The sequence below is a fragment of the Gossypium raimondii genome, chromosome 1, assembly GCF_025698545.1.
Source record: "Gossypium raimondii isolate GPD5lz chromosome 1, ASM2569854v1, whole genome shotgun sequence".
In the NCBI taxonomy this organism is placed as follows: Eukaryota; Viridiplantae; Streptophyta; class Magnoliopsida; order Malvales; family Malvaceae; genus Gossypium; species Gossypium raimondii.
The window spans coordinates 20,134,169-20,155,187 of NC_068565.1; the positions used below are offsets into that span (position 1 = coordinate 20,134,169).

At 34.0% G+C, this 21,019-nt stretch overlaps 2 protein-coding genes across 9 annotated transcripts; one reads left to right on the forward strand and one right to left on the reverse strand.

Moving 5' to 3' along the window:
• Positions 1-1,163: 1,163 nt before the first annotated feature.
• On the reverse strand, positions 1,164-2,899 carry LOC105785333 (UDP-glucosyltransferase 29). Its single transcript, XM_012611381.2, has one exon. The coding sequence runs from the start codon at positions 2,828-2,830 to the stop codon at positions 1,430-1,432; it is 1,401 nt and encodes a 466-aa protein (XP_012466835.1). The 5' UTR covers positions 2,831-2,899; the 3' UTR covers positions 1,164-1,429.
• Positions 2,900-5,012: 2,113 nt separating this feature from the next.
• Positions 5,013-8,171, forward strand: LOC105785335 (transcription initiation factor IIF subunit alpha-like). 8 transcript variants are annotated; one of them, XM_052632816.1, is made up of 8 exons: positions 5,020-5,252; positions 5,333-5,597; positions 5,689-5,802; positions 5,959-6,053; positions 6,391-6,433; positions 6,663-7,033; positions 7,258-7,370; positions 7,947-8,171. In XM_052632816.1, the coding sequence occupies exons 6-8, from the start codon at positions 6,724-6,726 to the stop codon at positions 8,124-8,126; spliced, it is 603 nt and encodes a 200-aa protein (XP_052488776.1). In that variant the 5' UTR covers positions 5,020-5,252; positions 5,333-5,597; positions 5,689-5,802; positions 5,959-6,053; positions 6,391-6,433; positions 6,663-6,723; the 3' UTR covers positions 8,127-8,171. The 8 variants fall into 8 exon arrangements, with proteins under 8 accessions (XP_052488783.1, XP_052488776.1, XP_052488765.1 ...); XM_052632802.1 differs by having other exon boundaries at positions 5,021-5,252; positions 6,391-6,463; XM_052632805.1 differs by having other exon boundaries at positions 5,948-6,053; positions 6,391-7,033.
• The last annotated feature ends 12,848 nt before the right edge of the window (positions 8,172-21,019 follow it).

Below are 21,019 nucleotides of genomic sequence, written 5' to 3' on the forward strand. Positions count from 1 at the left end.
AAAGCCTTATCAAGTTTGATGTGTGATAAAATGGTGATATGATGGGAAGTATACAAACCTATTGATGAATGGTTTAGAATTAGCATAATTGATAAAGCATGCCTATGAGCATAAATGTGTATTTGGCGAATTAGCATAATTGATAAAGCATGCCTATGAGCATAAATGTGTATTTGGCAAGTTTAAAACACTTGCACATATGAGATAATATATCATGCATAAAACTTGGGATTGACATTGATTTGAGGGTTATGAATTGGCTTGTGAATGTGTTTGGATGATGTTGTAGGTGAAAGGCAAATTGGGTGAGAAAAGTGGCCTGAAAATGGCATATTTTTCGTCCACACGGGCAGAGACACGGATGTGTGTCTCAGCCGTATGTGACACATGGCTATGCGTACGGGCGTGTGGTTTGGCCATGTGTCCCTTGCACCTAATTTTTGAAAATTAAATTGTCCACACAGACTAGCACACGGGCGTTGAAAATCTGAATTTGCTCTCTCACAAAATGGACCACCCACCTCATCTGCATGTTATATAGGAGGGTGAGGGAAACTTCCTTTATAGCATTGACCCACCTTAATAATGTTCATACAAACGTGAAGCAGGGGCGTTGAAAATCTGAATTTCTGGTTCAACCATATATATTTACATTCGTTTATTTATTTTTAAATTTATTTGTGGGAATTTTGAAATTATATATTTATATTCCAGAGCAACGTTGATGAATAATTTACTTGAGTAGAACATTTTAAAACACTTTAGCTAAATTTTGATATATATGGTTGTATTAAATGAAATGTAAATGCAAAGAGGGAGGATGCATTATTAAAGAGGGTAAAAACATGCATTCCACTAATTTGATTGTTGTGTTTATCCATTCTCAATAGTTGAGTCTCTAATTTTTATTCAACCGTCGATTTAGTTAGTCTGTATTTCATATTTGTTTCAATTACGTGATTTCATTCTTGTTTACTTTGAATTTGTATCTATTAGTTTATATTATGGCTTAAAATCAAATCTTAAAAGATTGATTTGAGGATAAGTTAAAAGCTTTGGGTTGAATGATTCAAGGTGTATTCAACTTATCTGAACAAAATTTGGCCACTTGTTGGGGAGAAAAGACGTGGTTTTGGATTTGGTTTAAAATTAAAGAAATTAGGTTTAAAATAAAATCAAATTAATTTAAAATATTATTAGTACCGCAAATACAAAAACAACAGCTTCGAAAAGAAGATTAAAAGAAATGCACAACAGAACACCGCCATGCAAAACCCGAAGATGGACAATCAACGAAGCCTGTCATAAGATCTCTCCATTCAATAAGCTCCATTACTCTTACGATTTCCATTACAGGGAAAGTGATGAAACCAAAAAGAAGAGACTTCATCAAACCTCAAGCTTATTTGTTTGTCCCCTAATTGAACTGTCAAACATTTACTTTTTTATCATGAATCTTCAACCCTCCTTTATGTAGAATTTTGTTAATTTCTTGTACAACTTCATCCACCTCTTCATCTCTTTTGATTTTAATGTGGTTACTCATTTCTCTAGCTTTATTTCTTATATTCTCCCCATCTTTCTCTCCCACCACTTGTTTGATCACTTTGACTATCTCTTCTCTTTCAAGGCTCCCATCCTTACCTCTCTTTACCTCTACTCCAACACCAACATCTTGTACAAGCCTAGCATTCAATGGCTGGTCAATATGCATAAGCATAGGCATCGCTATGATTGGAACTCCAAATTTCAAGCTTTCCATTACAGAGCTCCACCCACAGTGACTCACAAATCCCCCAATGCTTGAGTGTTGCAGTATTTTCGCCTGTGGTGCCCAACCTTCCACCATCAGCCCTCTCTCACCAATCCTTTCCAGATATCCTTCAGGTAATGCCTCTTCAAGTTTGGGTTTATCTTTATCTCCAACAGGGAATCTGAGGACCCAAATGAAGTTCACCTCACTAAGCTCAAGCCCCTCAGCAATGGCTTCCCTTTCTTTATTCGAGAGATAATACTCACTCCCGAAGGAAACGAGCACGGTGGAGGCTTTTCTCTTCTTGGTAAGCCATTCAAGTATCTCTTTCTCGTTCTCATGGTGTTCTTCAATGGCGTCTCGAACTAGTGGACCTGTTGGAACTACCTTTTTGTTTAATAGGATTGAAAGATAGTCCATGTATTTCCCTTCAAGCTCACTAAAACTCTTAACCAAAATGATATCCAAAGAGTGTCTAAAGGCCTGAAAAATCTTTTCTGTATTACTTGAATCAGGTGGAGTACGCCCAAACTCGTTTCTGGAGCTTTTTGTTGGCATAAAGCAATCGTTTATGTAAAATTCAGGAGAGGGAAACTCCTCCCCTTTAAGTTTCTTCCATGCATGAAATGCGAAAAAAGGCCCAGCTGCAGAAGCAGTGTAGAAAAGTATGGCAGGTATGTTGAGTGCGGAAGCAAGTGTAGGTGCCCAGGGTTGATGCAAATCATAAATAAGCAAATCCGGGTTATGGGTTTTCAATATTGTGGCAAACCCATCGCCGGACATTTCGACGGCTTTAAATAGGGCGTTCAATAGATGGGTTGGCAATCCTTTGGTGGTGTGATAGTAAGAAGGAAGCTCAGGCAACAATGGCAGCTTGAGCTCAATGAATTGAATTGAAAGTGAGTGATGAGGTGAAATTTTTGGCTTGATGGAATCAAGATTTGTAGCGGTGGAACAGAAGTAAACGTACAAGTTATGGTTCATGAGCTTCTTGGCTAGCTCTAAGAAGGATGAAATATGGCTATGAGCTAACCATGGGAACATTAACACACGAATTCTCTTTTGCTTTGTATCCATCTCGCTCTTTCTACCTCTCTTTTGCCTTCTATGTTTGATGGATTTATAAATAGATGAAAGTCCAGAATACCAATTATTACGCACATAAAAATTTCAAACAAATGTATATGATATGAAAGAGACAAAAATGGACCCACCCCACGAGCAGGGTCAGGGAAACTTCCTTTACAGCATGGATCCACCTTAATCATGTTCATACAAACGTGAAGCATGGGGCGTTGAAAATCTGAATTTCTAGCTGGAGTAACGTCAGTGAACTGTTTAAAGTTGTATTTCATGAATAATTTATTTAATTTTCTTTAAAAGAATATTTTCAACACTTTAGGTAAATTTCATTTATATGTCAATTAAATGCAAAAGAGCATGAAAGGATGCACTATTAAATAGGGGAAAAACAAGCATCGATTGTTGTGTGTATTTGTGCAGTCTTATTCAACGCTGAATACTTTTTTTATATTTGTATTCAACCATGCATTTCTTGTAATTTTTTATTCAAACCTCTGCCGCGGTTACAAAATTTCTTTAACCAAACCAACAGTAGCTGTCAAATAAATCACAACTCAGTTGTTGGGGAACTGAGAAGGGAGAAACAACATTGATTTTACCATTTAACTTATTTCTGCTTCTCAAACCCGCAATACTAATCCATAACTATTCACATCATTTGTTATCTTTGGTTAATTCGTGAAATTTTATTTGTCTCATATGAAGAGATGATTATTATACGTCGATATCATCACGTTGTTATGGAGAGAGATTCGTTGTAAACCTATTGTAGAATTCATATCGTGAATTTTCATCAAACAAGGTAAACATTATATTCAAAAAAGAAATAAAGTGAGAATCAGATCAATGAAATTAAAAGACGTATAACAGGTGCACGCATTATTACTTTTATGCATATTTGTTTACATTCTTTCACATGATTAATTTTAAAGTTCATAAATCTAACAAAGTCAATTAATTAATATGAGTTATCAAATTAAATTAATTAATTTATAATGAGTTATTTATTTACATCGTCATTTTATGTTGAGCTTTAGTGGCATTAGCAGCGCTTTTTGAAAAACGCCGCTATAGATCGAGCTTTATGGTTTAAGGTTTATGGTTTATGGTTTATGGTTTAAGGGTTGGGGTTTAGGGTTTATGTTTTATGATTTAGGATTTAGGGGATAAGGGTTTAGGGCTTAATTAGTGTTTTTTAATTTATATATTAAATAATTTCTTATATAATCGTAAAAGAGATAGTATTAATTTTAAAATATTGAATTAATTATCATTATAGTTTAGGGTTTAAGATTTAGGAGTTACTATTTTAAGGTTTATGGATTAAGAGTTTAGAGATTATGGTTTATGGTTTATGGTGTAAGGGTTGGGGTTTAAGGTTTAGGGGTTAAGGGTTAAGAGTTTAGGGTTTAGGGTTTATGTTTTATAATTCTGGGTTTAAGGGATATTTGTTAAGGGTTTAGGGTTTACAATAATTAGTATTTTTTAATTTATATATTAAATAATTTCTTATATAATTGTAAAGAGATAATATTAATTTTAATATATTAAAATTATGATTATAGTTTAAAGTATTTAAGAGATAATAGATATACTTTATATATATATATTAAATGGTTTAGGATTTAAGGTTTACTTGAGATTTGTTAAATGATGAAATTTTATACAATCAATTAATGCTTTTATAATTAAAAATATTTAATCTAAACCATTTGATATATTTAAATATTAGATTTAAAAAAACATTGATAAAAAAAAGTAATGATTGATATGGATAGGTAACTATCTATTTTAGATAGGACCAAATTATAACAAATGAAAATGAAATGCAAAAATAAAAATGAAATACAAAAACTAAAAATTATAATTTTATCTAATTCTTTCAAATATTACTTAAAATTTAAAAAATTATTTATTTAAAATTTAAAAAAAGGCCGCAAAAAGTAAGCAATAGCGACATTTTTGTTGCAAACGCTGCAAAAAAGTTGAGCAATAGTGACGTTTTTGGTCCAAACGCCACTAAAAGTCGAACTAGCATTTTTTTTCCAAAAGCCACTATTATTGTTTTGCAAAACAACATTGTTTTGTAATTATATTTTTTTATCCCAAAATTTCAAATGAAATCTCTTCTACTTTTCCCCCTTCTTTAAAATATCTTTTAAAATCTTTAAAGCCACTTCAGCAGCAACAAAAAGTCAAAAACTCCACCCATATGCCATTTTGATGAATCATCCAAAAGAGGGTCGAAGATGCAATCCAAAATAAATTCCTTCTTCAAGCCTCATTCTCTGTCGGTTGAGCGCTCAAATTCACCTCCAGTTTTTAGCGATGATGAGAGCGATGAATTAGCCACCTAGGAGAAGAGTCAGCATACCATTGTTAACACCTACATGCGTAGACCTTCAAATTTTTATGGGTACTTTCTTTTCTACAAAATGTCTGGATTTTTGTTTTGTTTTATTTTTTTAATTTTATTTACTTTTGGGACTTTTTAAGGAATGACAAGAAAAAAGAATCTGGCGATGACAAGTTCGACAAACCCATATCAGAGGCTAGGGTTTCAAGGGAAGAATGTGGTTCAAATGGGAGAAATCTAAATAAGAAGAGAAGTTATGCACAGTTTCATTTGGAGTTAGGTCAATCTGATTTTCTTCTCCATGCCTGTTCAATTTGTGGGGTCAAGTATTCTCCCAGGGATGAAGCTGATGAAAGGAACCATTCCATTTTTCACAAGAATTTCACTCTTGGGGTTCAATTCAGGGTACATCTCTAATTTACTTAATACTATATATATACACATGGAGAAGCTTCTCTATGTTTTCACTTTGTGCTTTTTAACATGCCTTCTGCAGTTCAGGATTGTTCTGCTGCTATTTACATAAATACAATAGTAGCAAAAAAAGAAGTTTGTTCTGATCCAAAAGCTGATAGAGTATTTGAAGAATTTGAAAAGTAGTGAAAGAATGGTAATTTTCATGAAATCTTTTAACTTCTAGCTTCATTTTACAAGGATGGAGAAATGAAAGGGTTGTTCATGCATACCTTAAACTTATTCTTTTTTAATTACTTTTTAGGGCATGCACTTTATACAAAAAATCAATTTATTGGTAGGTTTATGACAGGGTTTTCCAATTTTTCAAAGAAGAAAAATGCTGAGAATAGATGGTCTCTGCAAAAAGATGGGCTACAAGGACGCCAAGTTACTGATGCTTTACAGGTATTAGATTTATCCTTTTTCATCTGTTTCTTGTATGTTCCTAGCTTTCACTGTAAAACGGGATAGCTAAATTATATGGTTTCTGCATGCTCCAAATTCCTGAAAAAAGGTTGAGAACATTGACAAGTAAATTTTTAGAGAAAGTTCTATGAAGTTTTTTCTGGATTCTGTGACGTAGACCCATGTTTTTATTTTGGCATATCATGTAATTGTTGTACAAGTAAAGTAAAAAGTAGACTGAAGCAGTTTTCATTATTGACTTTATTGACTTTGATTTAATAATGCCCTTATTGACTTTGATGCTGAATTTTATTATTGCTGGCTCCTATTTTTTCAGGAGAAATATAAGAACAAACCTTGGTTATTGGAGGATGAAACAGGTCAGGCTCAATATCAAGGTCAACTTGAAGGTTCACAGTCGACAACTTATTACCTGCTTATGATGCAAAGAAAGGAATTTGTAGCTATTCCTGCTGGTTTTTATTATGAGTGACATATTATTGTTGTTTTGACTACTCATCACTGTTCCGACCACTCATTGCACTGTTGTTCTATAATATCGCTATATTTGAGTCTTATTAGTTTTTTAATTGTGAAACTCTTTGGCAGGTACAATTTTAACAAGGTTGCTCAGTATAAGCAACTTACACTAGAATAAGCTGAAGAAAAAATGAAGAACAAGAGTAAGACTGTAGATGGTTATGAGAGATGGATGATGAAAGCTTCGAATAATGGCGCTGCTGCGTTTGGTGAAGTGGAGAAGATTGATGAAAAAGAAACTGCTGCTGCTGGTGGGAGAGGACATAAAAAGTCAACTGGTGAGGAGGAAGAAGGTCATGTATCAGATAGAGGAGAAGAAGATGAAGAAGAGGAAGCTGCCAGGAAGAATAGGCTTGGACTTAACAAAAAAAGTGGTGATGATGATGAAGAAGGTCCAAGGGGAGGTGATCTTGATATGGATGATGATGATATTGAGAAGGGTGAGCTTTTATAATGTTTATGTCTTGGTGTCTATTTCTTTGTTATCATTCTGATTTGTAGAATATTTGGTATGATTTTCGATGTTGAAGCTGAAGATGAATGAAATTAACATAGAAATAGTATAAATTAACTATTGTGAGAGATAAGGGTGACACAGAAGGTCCCTAGCCCGTCTTTCTTATCTTTTTTACTCTTCTTGTTTATTCATATGCTTTTGGTTAAGGTTATGATTGGGAGCATGAAGAAATATTCACTGATGATGATGAAGCTGTTGGTAACGATCCTGAGGAAAGGGATTTGGCCCCTGAAGTTCCTGCTCCACCGGAAATCAAGGAGGTAGTTTTGATACACTTATCAAACCTGCTAACTAAGGATCACATTACCTGTTAGGATCTTGTTTGCCTCATGTAAGAATAGTTTTAAGCCTCATAACTTCTTTAGACTAGAGATTCTATAGTTTGCATTGGATAGGACATTATTCTACCCACTTTTTTTTTGGTATCATTTTAAATTCTCTATTCAAAGACTATTGCATGGGAATCTAAAACTATATAGTATAAAATTTATTGAGAAGGTTGCAATAAATATAAATTTCCAGTTTCTAGAAATCATTTACTATACAATTTATTCAAATTTTCTTGGTTCGAGTGTTAGTTTGTCTTTGGTGATAGTCTACTTTTACTTCCACGGGTTGTCTGCAAATAAGAATCATTTGGATTGTATAGTACCGTATTCAGAGTAAAGTTTTGCTAGTTAGTGCTTGCATTTTGTGTATGTGTGCGTAATTCCCCACCAAAACAATTTATTTCTTCTGTTGGTAGAGGTGGCCTTTTTTTATCATTTATAAAGCGTCATTATGACTGGAATCTGGTCTCCTTTGAGTAGTAGATAACATTTTCTGTTTTCTTTCAGGATGAAGACGAGGAGGATGAGGAGCAAGGAGGAGGACTGAGTAAGTCCGGGAAAGAGTTGAAGAAGCTATTAGGGAAAGCTAGTGGGCTTAATGATATTAGTTTTCTTAGACATTTGTTTTATTATTGTAAGAATATTTTTAACATTGTAACTTTTAACATTATTGTAAGAATATTTTGAATTATACTTCAGTTATCAATTTATATCATATATCTTTTTGTTGAATTTGAAGTATCATTTGTTACTTTTAGCGGCGTTTGTAATAAAAGTGCCGCTAAAGGTTATGTTCTTTAGCGGCGTTTGTGATAAAAAGCATTGCTAAAGGTTATGCTCTTTAGCAACGTTTGTGATAAAAGCGTTGCTAAAGATCATGTTCTTTAATGGCATTTGTGGGTATAGTGTTACTAAAGGTCATGCTCTATAGCGGCATTTTTGTCACATAAACGTCGTAAAATTTAGCGGCGTTGTCTATAGCGACGTTTTTTGTGGCGCTTGTGAAAGCGCCGCAAGTAGTTTTAGCAGCGCTTCTAAAAAAATGCCGATAAAAGCCTATTTTGTTGCAGTGAATTCATAGTAGAATACATTCTTACACATGATTAATCTTAAATTTAACAGGCTCAATTAATCAATATGAGTTATCAAATTAAATTAATTAATTTATCATGAGTTATTGAATTCAAGTAATCAATTTATAAGTTTATGATGTTCCGAGTTCATAGAATAATAGATTCTTACACATGATCAATCATAGATCTAATGAGACTCAATTAATTAGTATGAGTTATCAAATTAAATTAATTAATTATGAGTTGTTAAATTCAAGTAATCGATTTGTAAATTTATAATGTTTCAAATTCATAGTAAAATTATTTAATTAAGGAACTTAATACTTTATTAAATTGATATTATTAATTCCACTCATTGAAGATTAACATTTTATTAAAATAATATTTTAATTAAGATAATTTTGTTCAATAAATTATAGTTAATAAGCTTGCTTATATGAAATAGTTAAAATTTTATTTGAAATTTTAGACAATATGTTGCTATAGAGAACCAATTTCATAAATTATAATTAATAGACTTGCTTATATAGAGATAGTTGTTGCAATGCTTTCTAATTCCCAAAAAAAGAAAAGGCATCAACGATTAACAATAATAACTTTTGTAATGTTGATGGATTGAAATAACTACAAAATTACCAAAGCCAAACCAAATTATTGGGAAGCTGATGTGGTCAATAAGATGGGATCATTTGGTTTCTGGTTAGAACATTAATCTCATTATAGTTTCTTATTATGTCATTATTTTGATATAATGCCTATAATTACACATATCCCATTGTAAACTTGAAATTATATAAGGTTTTTCTATATATTTTACCACCTTTTAACTTAATAATTATATTAATCTTGAGTAATTGTTAATAAATTAAGTGGATTTTGTTTAAATGTTAATATGAGACATGAATTTATGAAGTATGCGAAATTATGCATTATTACATGATTTTTGTGCATAAATTATATTATTTTCATGTTAATTATTAATATGTGATTTTTATTATGCAGTGGGTCTATGGAAGATGAGATTACCATAAGGATGCATGGACTTGACACATCCACCTTACTTGGACAGTTATACCATGCAAAATTGGGTCATAAGGATGTTAATTTGACCTAGTTAAAGTGTGTTACAAAGCGGACATGTCTGATTAATTTTTGGATCATGAAACTGTGCAATAATGGGGAGTCAAGCCTAATTTCAACACAAGCATATGGCTGCCCAAAAATCAGCTTTGGGATATTTCATTGGAGGTTTCTGCTGTTGCAATTTAATTAGAAATTGACACACAAACTATGCCTTTGAAACCGTTCACTCTATACTAATTATATCATGATTTTATGTTTGAAATAATCAATCAAACCACCTCCCTTTCCACAATTTGTGGCCGACCATGCAATGGAGAAGATGGAGGGATTTTAAACTCTATTTTTAGTAAACTTTACCCTCACCTTCACCTATAAATACCACACTACTCATCCCCTATTCTTCACCCATTCATTCATAACACATATCTCATTCTACATTCTTTTCTCTCATTCCATTTTCCTTTCCTTTTCCCCCATGCCTAGCCACTCCATTTTCCCTTCCATTTTTTAGCCAACAAAAGCCTTTACAAGAATAACTCTTAGCCGGCCACCTTGAGCAACCCTTAGTAAAGGAGCAATGGGCGGATCATAGAAACACCTCAGCTAGAAAGATTCGAAAGGCTGCTGAATTGAATTAGAGTTTACTCCTTCCTCCTTGTTGTTTAATTTAAACATGTTTGCTAAGTGTTTATTGATCTTGCAATCAATAATGATAGCTTAATTCTATTTATCTAGGATGGTTATGTTAATTCAACAATATTTGTTTGATTCATGTTTAACGTGTTTGTGCCTTAGTCGGTCATGTTTTCAAATAAAATCAAGATGTATTTCACTCATACTTGATTGGAAGCATTCAGATTAGTTGAGTGATCCTAACTAGACGACAACTAGTAGACACATAATTGAAAAGTGCAATGTTCAATTTAGATCATTAAACCCGACTAATTAGACGTTCATAATATCTTTAGTTAGCTCTATTATCTTGCATAGTTTTTAGGTTTATGTGATTAAACTGTTTCAAACTTAATTGTCCATGTTACCTCTCATAAATACTAAGAAAAACTTAGTTTAATATGATCGAGTTGCCATAAAATGTTTTTCGAACATTGTTAAGCATGATGAAAATGAATTAAAATGATTAATATAATTATTCTAGCCTATACATGTTATTGATTGTTGAAGTTGTGTTTCTGTTGCTAAAATCTATTCGTACATTTAAATAATTTTGCATACTTAGTTTAAAATTGCATTAGAGATCAATTTTGCATCTAGTTAAATTAATCTAGTTAAATCATCATCACTCAAATTATTGTGATTTTATACCAAATTGTGAATTTATAATTTTGCAAATAATCAATTAACATACACAGTTCCTATGGAGACAATAACTCATTTTACTTACTTATTACTTGAACAATTGTGTACACTTGCACAAAAATCCCATTACACCTCTCCCCAACTCTTAAATAGGAGGATAATGCGCTTCAGTCCACTCAAACCCATGTATTTCTGCACTAACAACAATATCGATGCCAATCGAACTAAAACTTAATCGGTTGATTTCTGATTTGATAATGCAACTATGAATGATAACCTTTTTTTTTGGTACAAAGAGAAGGATTAAACCATAGATTAAACTATTTGTGGCCAAGCCACTCCAAAATAATCATCATGTAATGACAGTAGGACTTCATCTGGCTGTTGCATGAAAAAGTACCTACCCACCGGTCTTGAAAATGCCATTGGAGCTAACCCATCAACTACCTTGTTATCCTCTCTGAAGGTATGAGTAACTTTAACCATCCAAGGAAGTTGCAACATGTTCTTAATAGTACGTGTCACAGTTGAGTAATGTTGATCAGCTATATTTTCTTAAATAGCTCTAGTGTTGTCCAACTCGAGAGTTATTCGTTTCAGCCCAAGCTTCTAGGTGAGTTGGAGGCCTTCCAGAGCTCTTCAAAATTCAGCATCGATAACTGAGCAGCGACCAATATTCCTTGAGAAACCAGTAATCCATGTTCCATGCTGATCGTAGATCATACCACCTGCATTAGCATTCCCAGACACCTTATAGACTACACCATCAGTATTCAATTTATGCCACTCATCATCCGATGGAATCCATCTGATCAACTTACAAGTTTTAGCTTTTGAATGCCTTGAGGCCCTATCGATCCAAAGTTTGAACAAAGATAACTTTCCCTCATACGGTAACTCTTTTCCAAAACACTTTCATTCTCAATAAAGTCTGCGTTAAACACATAATTGTTCCTCCTTATCCAAAGCTATCAACAAATAACACAAAAAAGGACTTGCCATTCTGAAGGATCGCATGTAAAATGCTTAGAATTAAAGATATTAATTTCCAACCAACTTCCAAAGCTGATAGAGAAGAATCCATCTCTCTTTTTCAGCCTGATTATCGAGCTCTAACTTGCTACAACTGGTGTGCATAAACGCAACACATGGTCAATGCTTTTCGAAGAACTTTCACAAATCATACATCTTGCATCTGGGGTAAAGTTCTTCTTATTCGGTTGTCATTGGTCAAGGCTTTATTTAGATAAGCAAGACAAATAAATACCTTTGCCTTTTGAAGTCCCAAAATATGCCAAATTTGGTTCCAAATACTACTACAATTATCTCTGTCAACATCACAAGAAGCAACATAAGCCGAGCGAATGGAGAATAAATACTTATCATATTTCCAACAAAAAAAATCATCCACATCATGGGCTAATAAAGGTTTAAATGTAGAAATGCTTATAAGTATTGACTGTGGTAGAAACAAGCCGATCTTATTCCAACCCCACTCCCAACTCAGCATCATCATATCCTTAACATGAACATGCTTAGATGGAATTCTTTCAGACTGTGAACAAACATCAATAAAGGGTCCCCAGTATTTGATCCAATTATCCCTCCAAAATTCCATTTTTAATCCATTACCAATGTTCCACAGGACACCATCCTGGATCCTATTCCAAACATGACAAATCCCCTTCCATAACCGCGATGCATTACTCGCATTTAGCACAACCAGTAGGTCACCATTCCATTTGTAATTAGCTTTAAGAACTTGAACCCATAATAGGTGAGGGTTCCTAATAGTATTAAACGCAACCTTCATAAGAAAAGCCTTATTAAGGCAGTCAAAATTCTTAAAGCTGAGACCAACATGCTTTGTAATTTTGCAAAGATCGTCTCATTTAACTAGATTGATACCTTTCTTCTCCTTTGTGTGACCCACACAAAATTACGGATAGTCTTCTCTATTTCGAAACAAACACCCTTTGGAATGACCGTTGTTTGCATTACATAAATAGGAGTAGCAGCTAAAACTACTTTAGCCAACGTGATTCTACCAGTTAGCGATAGTAGCTTAGATTTCCATCCTGCTAATTTATTCTTCATGTTATTGATCAGATACTAAAAGTCATCTTTTTTCACTCTTTGATGTAAGAGCGGAACTCCTAAAAGCTTCCCCAGATTATCAACATGAGAGAAACCAAGTCCATTGCTAATCTTCATTTTCAAAGTAAGGGAAACATTCTTAGAGAAAAAGACCTGGGTTTTCTGTTCACTAATTCGATGGCCAGAACTAACACAAAAATGTTCAATAACTTTTTAATAATCAACATCTGATCAATAGATGCCTTACTAAACAAGATTAAATCATCAGCAAAAATGAGGTGAGAAATACCAGGGCCATCCCATGACAGTTTTATAGGCTTCCACAAACCATTTTGGACCTCAATATTAATAGCCTGAGTCAAACGCTCCATACAAAGAACAAAGAGGTAAGGCAGTATAAGGTCACCTTGTCTTATCCCATGACAAGGAGAAAAAACATCGACAAATTCCCATTCCATAATACCTGCATAGTTAAAGAGCTAACACTATGCATGATAATTTGTTTAACATTACTTGGTATACCTTTGTCTACTAAAGTATCTTCAATAAAATCTCAGTCAAGTCTATCATATGCTTTCTCTAAGCTAATTTTAACCGCCATCCAACCTTTCTTACTAGTTTTCCTCCTCATTGAATAAATGATCTCTTGAGCAACAATAATATTGTCAATTATGTTTCTACTGAGTACAAAGCTTGAATGGTTTGGATGTACCCATTTTTGCATCAAAGGCTTCAATCTGTTCACAAATACTATTGACACAATTTTATAGAGCACCGTGCAAAGACTAATTAGCCAGAATTAGGAAAGAGATTCGGGATTAACCACTTTTAGGATCAACACAATAAGAGTGCGATTAGTCCAATCCACAAGCCTTCCACCATTCCAAATATTCTTCACAAAATCACAAACATTTTTTCCCATTACTGACCATTTTTTCTGATAGAAAACTGCATGTATCCCAAAAATACTAGGAGCTTTCAAAGGGGCCATTTCAAACACAAAAATTTGGTCTTCCTCATTAGCAACAGAGACCTTCAAGGTATCAACTTTAGCTTTATTCATTTTATAGAATAACCCTTGTTGAAGGAATCTCTATGAGTTGACTTATTCTTTGTAAAAAGGTTCTTATTAAAATCAGAAGCAATTTGTTGCAGAACTTCAGGATCATCACACCAACTATCATCACTCAGTTTTAACATACTGATCAAGTTAGATCTTCTTCTATTAAAGACACTAGCATGGAAAAAGCTTAGTGTTACGATCACCATCACACTACCATTTACAGTGGGCCTTTTGTTGCCACAAACTCACCTTTTGCCACAAACCAACCGAGGGATACTTGTCAAACCTCTTTTCAATCCCCTTAAGTCTAGCCTTAAGAACCTTTTTTCATACCTATATGTCCAAAGGAAATTAAGTTCTAGTCCTTAATTTTAGAACAGAAATCATTAATGTTATCTACCACAGAATCATTCAAGAGCCATGAACCATGTAGAACCGTATCAAAGTGGTCATGTTCCAACCATGCAGCAATGAATCAAAATGGCCTTCTATTATTGGATAATCCCTAAACTCTTGTAGATAAACTAATTCGTCTATGGTCTGATCCAATACGTTGAAGATGAGCCATAAAATAATCAGGAAAAGATTCTATCCAACTGTCATTACAGATGAAATGGTCTAGTCATTAAAGAAGTGAACCCCGACTCCAACTGAAACTTGGCCTTTTAAACCCTAAGTAATAGCCCGTTTTCGGTGAAATCGAAACAGTAGTTTTGGTACTACAAATTTGATGTGAGAATAGTTATTTTATTATTTTTTTAATGTCTACAACATATTAGTATTATTGTATAAAAATTTCGTTAAGAAATTTTACAAGTTACATGCTTAATTTGGTAAAAAGGACTAAATTGCAAAAGGTGAAAAAATGAGTTCTATAAGCTAAAGGGATTTAATAGCTATGGTGTTCAAGGGTTAGACGGTTTATGTTGTAAATATTCCATGATTATAACGAGTGGACAATTATGGACATTATATATGTAGTTTTAAAGGTTAATAAAAGTTAAATATGTAATTTAGTAAATAATGTTAATTAAACAAAAGAAAAGACAAAATATCATCTTTTATGTTCATCTTCCACCTAAATAAGCTTGGAAAAACATAATTTTTGATACTTTAAAGTTTCAGCTAGCTTGGTCCATGCATGTGTTCATTTTTAAGGTTAGTTTTTAATGATTTTTATATTTTTGGGATCGTTGTAGCTTAATCTAGCTAGCCTAGGGACTAATTTGCAAAAATATTAAAAGATTAAAGTTTTCCATGAATGAATTCATGTTTTCTGTGAAGTTTGATGGAAGAAAATGAATCTTTGTTGTTAGATAAACAACTTTTGTAAAGTGATTTTGGTTAAAAATATTAATTAGGGATTTATTTGTAAATTTTGTAAAATATGTGGTGGAAATTGTGAAATTGTGAAATGTATGAGTTTTTATGGATGCATATAAAATTTGACTAGACTTGGGTAGGGAGAAATTTGTATGAATTTCATTTTTCGAGCTTAAGGACTAAATTGTAAAGAAATCAAAACATTAAGGGCAAAAGTATAATTTAAAAAAATATGAATTTGAATTGAATTGAATTGAATAGAATGACTATTAAATTGATTGGATTTATTCATTTAGATCAAGATAAACCTTGAACGACTTTAGATCGGGGTAAATATAAATTTTCGGACTAATTGACTCTGTATCTACGTTTTATTGTCGAGGTAAGTTCCTATGTTTAAATAGCGTTTTAAGTTTATGTCTTAAATGCTATCATGTTATATTGTCAAATTATATTTTGGCGGAAAAATACAACGACGTATCGACGATCATCGATGAATGAAAATGGATGGATTTAACCATCGATTATGAAAAGGGATAGTTTCAACTATCGATTATGAAAAAGGATGGTAACGACCATCGTATATGAAAATAGTTTCGACAATCAAATATAAAAATGGATGGTGACGACCATCAACTATGAAAAGGGATGGTGACGACCATCGAATATGAAATGGGATGGTTACGACCATCGTTAACACACTTCATGTGAGCTTCGTTAAGGGTTTTTGATACAATTTACTTTGTTTTTATGGAAAGGTAGAAGTAAGTGTATCCATAATTATGGATAGTATGAGTTCATATGATTTATACTTATGAAATTGATCTTATCATGTGTTGATATTGAAGTTATGTGATTAAGTAGTAATTTGGGTTGTTGGTGATGCTTAGGCTTGTGCCAAACTTGTGGTGGATTGACCCATATTTATTTTAAGCTTATGCATTGTAATGGTAAGCATTATTTACGAATTACAAACTTACTAAGCATTATATGCTTACTTTGTGTTCTTTTTCTATGTTTTATAGTTGATCGAAAGCTCGTTTGGGTTGGAAGATCGTCAGAGATCTATCACACTATCCATCGGCTATATTGGTAGATTTTGATGTTTCTAAGTCATGGTTATAATGGCATGTATAGGTGTTTTGTACTTGACAAAATAACAAATATGTTTATTTTGTAGTTGACAAATGGCTAATTTATGCTTATGTTTAAGTATATTTAATGTATGTAAATTGAGGTGCCTTTTGGCATATTGGTTGTATGAATAGGTACCATATTGATCTAGTTTGATTATGCATATTTTAGGTACATTTTGAATGCTTGAAATGGGTGCAAATGGCTTGCATGTGTGTACATGATTTGGATGAAGGAAATGTCTTGAAAATGGCCTATTTTTTGTTCGCACGAGCTAAGACATGGTCGTGTGTCTCAGCTTTGTATGACACATGGCTATGCGACACGACCGTGTGTCCCTTGTAGGTTTCAAAGGGTTGCAAGTCAGGTAGTTACACGACCTAGCATAGAGCCTGGCACACGGCCGTGTGAGGCCATATCGAAAGTTACATGGGCGTGTGGCTTGGCCGTGTGACCCAAGTCAGAGAGTTACATGGTCAGAGACATGACCGTGTGTCCCTACTTCGGATGCCCACACGGCCGTGTGACCCCTGCAGTGTGAAAATTTTTAACTTTTTCCCAGAAATTCTATATGTTACTGATTTAGTCCCAAATCAGTTCTAAAGTGTTTTTAAGGCATCGAGGGCTCTAATAAGGGACATTATGCATGAGTTTGATCAATATTACCATGAGTTATGAAATGTTTTGAATTAAAAGTTTTGAGTTTTAAATTTTTTGGTAATGCTCCGTAACCCTATTTTGACGACGAATATGAGTTAGGAGTGTTACATTTAGTGGTATCAGAACTACGATTTAGTTGATTCTCAAACTGAACGTAGCGTGTGTGGGTTTAGAAATACATGCCATTATATTACCTGTGATAGTGTGATAACTCTTGACTCGTTTGAAATACTTTTTCATATAGTAATGACATCCAACCGCGCTGACTCTAATGAAGTTGAAAGTAACGCGCAAGCCTCGATTCATGAAGCAACATCGAGTGGTTCAACACCCATATCCGAGGGCCAGAGAAGAGAAGCTAAGGAAGCTTTCTTCCAAATGATGAGTGAATGGGTTACCGAATTCGTACGAACGAATCATGCAGCTCAATGACCTCCACCCACCTTTTTTCCCAACCGAACCCCGTAGTTTCTCAGGGTTTGGAACCATTGCGAGTTAATAAACCTCCAGTTGACAAAATTTGTAAATATAGGGCTGAAGAATTTAGAGCTACAGTTGATGATGATCCGAAGAGAGCCGAATTTTGGTTAGAAAATACTATCAGAGTTTTCGACTAGTTATCTTGTTCACCGGCAGAGTGTGTAAAATGTGTCGTATCTTTGTTAAAAGATTCAGCTTATCAGTGGTGGAATACTTTTCTTTTAGTGGTACCGAGAGAGCATATCGATTGAGAATTCTTTCAAACCGAGTTCTTGAAGAAGTATATAAGTTAGAGATTCCTTGATCAGAAGCATAAAGAATTTCTTGAGCTTAAACAGGGCTGAAGGATAGTGTCTGAATATGAGAGAGAATTTGTTAGATTGAGCAAATATGCTATGGAATGTATTGCAACTGAAGTTGCAATGTGTAAGTGGTTCGAAAACGAGTTAAATAAAAATATAAAGCTGTTAGTCGGTATACTTGAACTAAAATAATTTGTTATTCTGGTTGATCGAGTGCACAAGGCCGAAGAACTTAGTAAAGAAAAGAGAAAAGTTGATTATGAAGCTAGAGATTCAAGAAAGAGATCATCGGGAAAGTCGTATTAGTTATCATCAATGGAATCGAGAGAACATTATAACCATTGGACTGCTTCAGTGGGATATTCTAGTAGGGACCGACGTAAACAAGATGCAGACTCAAAAGCTCAAGTTGTGTCTATAGCTAGTGTAGGTAGTGTTAAAGACAATAAGCCTGCTTGTCAAAGGTGCGGACATCGACATTTTGGTGAGTGCAGGGTGAAAGACGGTGTGTGTTTCAAATGTGGGTCGTATAAGCATTTTTTTCGAGATTGCCCAAAGATACTCGAAAAAGAAAAGGTTCAGAATGTTCGACCTAGAAATACTGTCGCGAGAGGTAGACCACCTCCTAATATTGGAAATGTGAGTAATAGTAGTACTGGAACAAAAGACTCTGCTATGAGATCTGAGGCATGAGCACCAGCCAGAGCTTACGCAATTCGTGCATGAGAGGAAACTTCGGTGCCAGATGCTATTCCTAGTACATTTTGTATCTTTAATACTAATTTCACTGCTTTGATTGATCTGGGATCAACCCATTTGTATGTATGCATGAATTTAGTTTAAATAAGAACTTAACTGTTGAGTCTACTGAATTCGTAGTTAAAGTATCGAACCCCCTAGGTCAATATGTTAATAAGGTTTGTAAAAACTGTCCGTTGATGATTCGAGGTTATAATTTTTCGGCTGGTTTGTTGCTATTGCGATTTGATGAGTTTGACATGATTTTGGGCATGGATTGGTTGACTCTACACGATACTATTCTGACCTGTAGACGAAAGCTTATTGTGTTAAAGTGTTAAAATAGTGAAAAGCTTCAGATTGAATCAGATGGTTTGAGTGGTATGCCTAATGTTATTTCAACTATGTCAATACATAAATATGTGAGAAAGGGCTGTGATGTGTACCTTGCGTATGTATTTGATTTTAGAGTTTCTGAGTTGAAGTTAGAATCGGTTTCGGTGGTTTGTGAGTTTCGAAATGTGTTTCCAGAAGAGTTACCCGGGTTACCGTCGATTAGATAGGTTAAGTTTTCTATTAAATTAGTACCGGGAACATTTTCGATATCGATAGCTCCTTACAAAATGACTCCTAATGAGTTGAAAGAGTTAAAAGTGCAGTTGAATAAATATCCTTTGCCGCGTATTAACGATCTATTTGATCAATTGAAAGGTGTAATAGTATTTTTGAAGATTGATTTTCGTTTTGGTTATTATCAGCTACGAGTTAAAGATTCAGATGTGCCAAAAATTGCCTTTAGGACCAGGTACGAAAATTATGAGTTTCTTGTGATGCCGTTTTGTTTAACTAATGTACCTGCAGTATTTATGAATTTGATGAACAAAATTTTTTGACAATATTTAAATTGATTTGTTGTGGTATTCATCAATAATATCTTGATTTACTCACGAGATGAGTCTGAGCATGTCGAGCATTTGAGAATTGTTTTGTAAACTCTGTGTGAAAAGTAATTAATTGCTAAGTTGAGAAAATGTGAATTTTGGATTCGGGAAGTTGGATTTCTAGGACATGTTGTATCAGCCGAAGGCATCAGAGTTGATCCTAGCAAGATTTCAGCTGTTGTTGACTGGAAACCTCTGAGAAATGTATTCGAGGTTAAAAGCTTTCTGGGATTAGCCGGGTATTACAGAAGGTTTGTTAAGAGATTTTTGATGACTACTATACCGATGACGAGATTATTATAAAAAGATGTGAAATTTGAGTGGTCTGAGAAATGCTAGCCAAGTTTCAATCAGTTGAAAGTGTTGCTGACCGAGGCACCGGTGTTAGTTCAGCCTGAGTCGAGTAAAGGGTTTGTAATTTTCAGTGATGCATCTTTAAATGGTTTAGGCTGTGTTTTGATGCTGGAAGGCAAAGTGATAGCTTATTCTTCTAGACAGTTGAAGCCGCATGAAAAGAATTATCCGACGCACGATTTAGAACTTGCAACTATTGTGTTTGCATTGAAGATTTGGCGGCACCATTTGTACGGCGAAAAATGTCACATCTTTATAGATCATAAAAGTTTGAAGTATTTAATGTCGTAGAAAGATTTGAATCTGAGACAACGTAGATGGCTTGGGCTATTGAAAGATTTTGATTTGATCATAGATTATCATCTGGGTAAAGTGAATGTAGTTGCTGATGTTTTGAGTAAAAAGTCTCTATTTACTTTGCAAGCGTTGAATACGCGATTGACGTTGTTTGATGATGGTTCGATCTTAGCTGAGTTGATAGCTAGACTGATGTTTTTACAATAGATTTACGAGGCTAAAAAATGTGATGATGTGTTGTTATTTAAACGGAAACAGAGTGAGTCGACTTCTGATTCAGATTTTTAGATTGGATCTGACAATTATTTGTATTTCAGAGGTTGAATTTATGTTTCGAGAAATTCAGATCTCGTTCCGAAAATTTTTTGCATGAAGCTCATAGTGGTAGGTTATCTGTTGATCGTGGTAGTAATAAGATGTATAACGACTTGAAACAAATGTACTAGTGGCCGAGTATGAAAAGAGAGATTTCTGAGTTTGTATCGAAATGTTTAGTATGTCAGCAAGTTAAAGCTGAATATCAGGTACCTTCTGGTCTGCTACAGTCTGTTATCATACCGAAATGGAAATGGGAGCGTGTTATGGTAGACTTTGTATCGGGATTACCTCTGTCTCCGAGAAAGAAAAATACAATTTGGATTGTTGTTGATCGTCTGATGAAGTCTACACATGTTATTCCGGTACGTACAATTTATTATCTTGAAAGGTTAGCCGAGCT